The 6,600-nt window shown below is 37.9% G+C and overlaps 1 protein-coding gene across 1 annotated transcript in view; it reads left to right on the top strand.

Annotated features, from left to right (window-relative positions):
- Positions 1 to 80: 80 nt before the first annotated feature.
- Positions 81 to 6,600, top strand: part of LOC122079679 (arabinosyltransferase XEG113-like) — a gene marked incomplete at its 5' end in the record, with an annotated part of 26,805 nt that continues 20,285 nt past the window's right edge. Inside the window, 2 exons of the mRNA XM_042646352.1 lie at positions 81 to 365; positions 2,433 to 2,538. Of these exons, the coding sequence (XP_042502286.1) occupies positions 81 to 365; positions 2,433 to 2,538 (391 nt within the window). The remainder of the gene's footprint in view (positions 366 to 2,432; positions 2,539 to 6,600) is intronic.

Here is a 6,600-nt window from a genome sequence, read left to right as displayed (position 1 = left end):
GTGGGCTGACTTGGACCAGATCTGGGTCGACCCAGTCAGCCACTTGGGTCGACCTTGGTCTTGGTTCTCTTTGTGTAAACCCTTGGTACTGCATCACAGTCCCTGCTTGCCTTGAGATTTTGTGTTGTACTGAAAAGAGTATTGAAACTGTTGTTATAGGTGCAATGGACACAAAACTTTTGGAGGCTTTGTACTGGAAAGGTGTTCCTGTATTTGATATGGAAAGCCACATGAGCACCTCAGATGTTGGTTGGGGTTCACCAACATTTCACAAAATGGGGAGAGAAAAAGTTATCTTGATAGATGTTATGCTGCCGTTTGGGTATGAGCTACTGATGTGTGATACAGATATGGTTTGGTTAAAGGTATGTTTCTATATGTACCCCTATTGTTTTGAATATACATTTTATTTATTTCTAATTTGTGTACTACATAAATAACTATTGTTGCTTCTGCTTGTTCTGAAAAAATGACAAAGCCATAATGCTAACTGAGTGTCAAGCTGTCAATGATGGTTTGTTTCATAATGCATGCGGCAAACCTTAACTGCTGACAATTTGTTATAATCCTGATACTTTATTTCATGAAGTGTATCTAATGGAGTCCAATATTTAATGTTTTGAAGATGTTAAATGAGTTAATGGAGATTCTTCTGTCTCTGTTTCTGTAATTGAATTTTTACATGTAAATCTTAAGTTGGCTGGCAATGGGTTGGGTTGAGTTGACCATTAAGGGTTGTCGGTGCGTGTCTTAGCCAAAAACAAACTGTCTGTTCTGCATCTTGTGAAGGATGACCCTGACCAACGAATTATTATACAAGTCAAGCTTATCGAACCCGCCAACTTTCTCTAAAATGGCATACCCAGTGCACGAGGCTTCCGCCATTGTGGGGTTTGGGAAGGGTTATAATATATGCAGCCTTAACCCTGCTTTGCTGAGAGGATGTTTCCTGACTCAAACCCATGACCACTTGGTCACAATGGAGCAACCTTACCATTGCACCAAGGTCCACCCTCAAACCTGCCAACTTTCTCTACACTAGAAAACATCAAAACGATTGAAAAAATATTGGAGATTTAACTTTACAGGGTCCAGTATAGAGAGGCTTCTCTCCATGGGTCTCCTATTATGCCACATGGCAGGATGACAATTTTGAACCTGTGGATAGACAAGAGATGGTCTGGACAAACTATGTCAAATTTAAGACTCAAATTTAACCATATACCTCCTTGTACATTGTCATGCCTCCCCATCTATGTCCATGGACTTGTATTGTACTCCAACAAGTGCTGTGCACTCTCCCATTTTCTGGATTTTTCAAATCCCGTATTTTGCCACTTGGAAAACTCCATTTAGGCTAAAACTTGACATGTGAGCAAGGGTACCCCTTCCAGTCTGCTATGTATTTGGTCCCGAGTCAAAAGGGCTTTACACAGCTGTGAAGGTTAACTTTACACCCCTTATAAAAAAAAAAAAAAAAAAAAAAAAAAAAAAAAAAGAGAGAACCCCTCAAGATCGAGATCGAGAGAGAGAATCCAGCTACATATCGGAAAATCCAGCTATAGACATGGGATACAGTCAATATAAAGAAAATTTGTTTTTGATTATCAAACTATATTGGCCTTAGACAAACTCTGTTACATATTCAAAACTTCTAGAATTGTATTAACACATTTGTATTCGTCCTTGTCAAAACCATAGACGCAACTAATACTTATTCCCAAAATTTACAGCTTTCCAGTTGCCAGAAAAAGCAAACCTGGAGAATCATATTTCAAGCATATACAGTATCCTTAAAGAAAGAGAATATGTTTTCCCTTACGGCCGATACTCAATTTAGGAGTAAAATGGGTCAACCTGGATTTCCAAATTTTGCTGGTGGTTCAAGTCAATATTTTGTGACCTCCAATGTGAGGGTTGCATATAGATGTCTTAGAAACCATGAACGTAAAATTCTAACAATTCAATTCTCTTTAAGGTGGACAGAGATTTGGCTATGGTCATTAAGTAAATGATCCAGAACAAGATAGTTCATGGATGCTTCCAACACATAATAGAGAGCAAGATCTTTTGTAACCAAACAAGCACCTTGTTCATTTTGTGACCTGGACCTAACAACTCCATAGCAGATTCAGTAGTTAGAATGGGACGGGGAGAGAAATATTATATAGGCTGATGTGAATGAAAGCTTTAAGAGATGATAGGTCTGTTGTAATCCAATAGTTTCTGTTCTTATAATTGTTATATTCTTGTACACTTTCTTTCTTTGGGATATGCCTGTTAAAATTTATATTGCACATTAAGAAAGAGAACAATGCATTCCCTTTGTCTTGATCTACAATATCTTCTTCTTCCTCCTCTCTCTCTCTTTCTCATTTTAATTTTTTATTATTTTTTTAATAATAGTTTCATTTGATTTTTCCCTTGAACAGAACCCACTTCCATTTCTTGCTCGTTATCCTGAAGCAGATATCTTAACTTCAACTGATCAAGTGATACCAACAGTTGTTGATGACAGGTTGGAAAACTGGCAAGAAGGTGAAGATTGTCTTAAAGGCTTTGACGACTGTCCATGTTTATGTTTATTTCATACTTTATGGTTCCTAGTACACTTCTTCAGTTCTCAATGTACTGTGAATTTTAAATCTTCTAAGAGGAATTCTGACATCGTTGTTCTGTACCTGTAAAGAGATGATCTTAACTAAACCCAAGAAAGACTAAATGATTTTTCCTTTTCTAAAAGTGGCTAATTAGGGAAGAAAAGGAGCATGGATGTAAATTTTCATCTTGTATGTAAATTAAATCTGTTTTTTTGCTGCCGTTGTCAATTGAAACACTAACCTTGTGTCATTCGTCACTGCCTTCATCACATGCTGACTACCTCTATGCTACTTCCTATTGGGCAAAACTAAGTTTAAACCAAGAAAACCATTAAGCCTCTTTCTTCACCTCTCTCCTAGACAACACACAGCCAAGAAAGTTCCAATCTAATAGGAGTTTGCACATCTGGTTACAGACTACATCTGTTCATTTTTATCACTTTCTTACTCAAGAATTTATTAGGTACATGGATGCTATCCAAATTTTTAAAATTTTTATTAAGGTTCCTTGGTTGGGGACTTCTCACCATCCACTATTTCCCCCTGTGTATGGGGCCTAGGGGGGGATGAGTTATAAATACCTACCACTGAGTTCAGTGGGGTCTTTGGGATCTAAATCTTTGTTCCTTTCTGGGGACAAGACTAGTAAAATTAGTTCTCATGATCTTTCAATTGATAGCCTACTTAAAAAGAGCCATCAATCATGATAAACATTTGCTTTCACCATCTACCAACTCGGAAGAATCATAGATTGATGGAGTGCAAGGTACATAATAAGTCCCAAATCTTCTGTTTGTTATGTCTTTTTGTCGTTTAATATTTGATGGTTTTGTTGTACTTTATTTTAATCAATAAGTTTGATAACAGTCTTCTAATCTAACAGTAATTTAGCCAGTGGTCTACAAAAACTTTGGAATTAATTAGAGTTAAAACTGCATTATTTATTAGTTTTATTTATTTATTTATTAATTTGTAATTTTATGGGTCCTGTTAATCAAATAGCCCAAAGAAATCCATCTGCAACCTTGTAGGTTTTGAAGTTATGAAATGCTTACAGTTTCAAAGTAATTTGAGCTTTGGTTTTTTTGAGTGCCAAAGTGTTATGCATATATGTCATACCAATCTACATCAACTCTGTCAAGGAACAAGGAAGTGGTTATTTGCAAACAAACTATTTTAAGAATGAAAACCTTTTGTTAGGCTGTATTTGGTTGTCCAGAGATTGGGAGAGTGTGGAGAAGTGTTGGAGAATGTAGTATAGTGAATTAAAGTGAGAAAATGCTCCCCATTTTCTAACTTTTGTTTGGTTGTACTAGGAAAGTGTAAGAAAAATTACTTTCCTGAGAATGTGGCGAAAATTCAACCATTGTGGTTGGATTCTTCAACAGCTGCAGTTGGAGGAGTAGGGAAGTGGGTGGGAAAGATGCCATTCCTAAGAGATTCTTGTGACACCCAAGAATACAGCAAGTACTAGACCCACCTGGGAGATTGGTGAGGTGTCCCACCAAGAATACGGCAAGTACCAGGGGGTTTGGGAGATTGGTAAGGGTATGCAAACTTTAGTCCCACATCGCCTAGCTTGTTGGGCTAGTTAATAACCTCTAGCCTCCTTAACATGGCATAACGTGTTTTAAAGCTTTGAGGCCCATGGGCCAAAGAGGATAATATTGTGCCAAGATTAATGGGGCTGGGGCATGACAATTCTCCTGAGCTACCCAATGACAAAAAGCTTCGGAAAGTGGCCAAAAAGGGAATTTTTTTAGAATCTCTGCTACATTGTATGGACAGCCATGCAATGCCTTAGTATTTCCTTGCTTATCCCTTCCTCATGTTCTATTAGCTATATCTTGTCCAACAGGAAATAGTTCTGTAACTCTTCACTGTTCTCCATCTCTTCTTTTCTCAATCTTCCATTGTATGTTTGGATGTGTTCTTGTCCAGATCTTTGGGTTTTCGTTTCAGACCATGCAGATACAGAGGCTTGTTTTTCATTTACCTTGATGGATGATCTCTAACTCTTCTTCCTCAAGATCACTCTACGGCCCAACTTGTATGGTTCATAAGGATGAACACACACTACTTGTGCTTCACTGATGACTCATGTTTTCAAGTGTTATGAAATAAGTCACTTCCATCCATATCTTCCACAATCACTCCATTAATTTTAATCCTCAAAAGTACCTATCAAAGATAAGAGGGGAAAGAATGCTGCCAGGCTGTGTAGCATACACTAGCGCCTCCTGCCAGACAGGGTACTCAATCCCCCAAATTAAATAAATAAATTTATTCAGCTTTTCTTTCTTCTTTGCTGACTTGCATATCTGTGGAAAACTTGTCTTTCCATCACCCCTTGTGATCCGTCTTGTACTAGACTTCTGCTCCCAATCTATATTCGCACACCTTAGTGTTAGAAAACCTCATGTAAATCTAGAATCGTATGAAGTAGGAACCAAATCAGCAACTGAGATCTAATTAACCAGAGAAAAGAAAAGTCTGATGAGGCCAGAATTCTGGTCGAGAATGCTAACAGGAAAGGAGAATAAACGTGTAAAGTTTGGACCGGATCCAACGATATATTAGGAGATTACTAAAGAGTAACTTCTTGAAACTAGAGTTCAGAATTAGAAACCAAAAGATAATAGCAACTAATGAGTAGAATAACAAAGGAAATCAAATTAGAAAGTGGGGACTGGAATTAGTAACTGATGAGACAAAATATTAAGTGGATGGAAAATAGAAATTAGAAGGACAGAATTAGAGTGTACTACAGCCTAAGGATCTGTCCCAACTTAGGAAGAAACTTAAATAACCATTAGTTGACAGAAGAATATTCAAGAAAGCAACCAAAGAAGAAACAGTATGTGCAAGACTGAAAACAGATTGTGACCTTTAATGGAAGAAGGAAAATAAGATAGAAGATATAATGTTAGATCAAACACCAAGAAACACGAATAAAGAAAGACAATAGATCCGTACGACACAGAGATTCAACGAGGTTCACACACCAGGGTGGTGTGCTACGTCCTCGGGCGAAGAAGAAGATGATTCACTATGCAGAAGAAGGATTACACCCTAGCAGCGGCGAGGAAGAACTCGCCCTGAAACCCTAGCTTCGTGAAAACCCTAGAATACAATTACTCTCAACAAGCAACAGTACATTATATATATATATTCCAAATAGCGGTTCGACCCATCGGGTCGCAGTCGATCCAGTCGAACCATACCGCGGGGGCGTAGCCCCCGCACCCCCATACGAGATACAAGATCAGTGATGGGCTCCGGGCTTGGGAATTCCCATTCGGGTCGCCACCAAAATATGTCGGATCGGGTCAATCTTCAAAACGGGTCAAGAATTCGAGACAAACTTAACAAAACCCATGGGCAAGAGATTCTCCATTATTGTGGTTGAAGAGAAACTGCCTCCATGATGGAGAAAGCTTTACTCCATGGTCGGTGGAGGAAAAGTTTACACCAATCTAAGGGTGTCAATGATCTAACTCTTTTTTCCCTTGTACCTGATGGTGGCACGCATCTCAAAATGCACAATTCCATAGGATCCCCAATTCTCACGAGAATGTTTAGCCAACAACGCAACGGGTCCTTTATGAGAACGGAAATAACCGCATGATAGTGACATCACCCACCTGTACTATGCAATATATGTAAGACTAGGTATGGCAACTGTCCAACTCGTCACCCTCTTTTTACAATAATAAAAGAGAAAGATAATCTGCCATGTTTCAATAGGTAGGAAATTTCTAATTTGTATGTACTTCTTGTATCTTTCCCTCCTCTTTCATCCAAACAATATATTTTGGTTAATCGGAAGTCATTTTTTATTTTGATGCTCTATAACTGATGTAACTTATTTCCTTTGTTTAATAGAGTTGGATATTAATGCTTGTTCTCATGTAAAACTCCTATATTTATTGGTTTGAGGTTTTTAGTTTTTTTCTCTATCTTTAAAGATTGAGTCTCTTATTTCTTCTTTTTTTTTTTT

The sequence above is a fragment of the Macadamia integrifolia genome, chromosome 5 (genome assembly GCF_013358625.1).
Source record: "Macadamia integrifolia cultivar HAES 741 chromosome 5, SCU_Mint_v3, whole genome shotgun sequence".
Classification (NCBI taxonomy): domain Eukaryota; kingdom Viridiplantae; phylum Streptophyta; class Magnoliopsida; order Proteales; family Proteaceae; genus Macadamia; species Macadamia integrifolia.
This window is presented reverse-complemented; position numbering and strand designations above follow the sequence as displayed.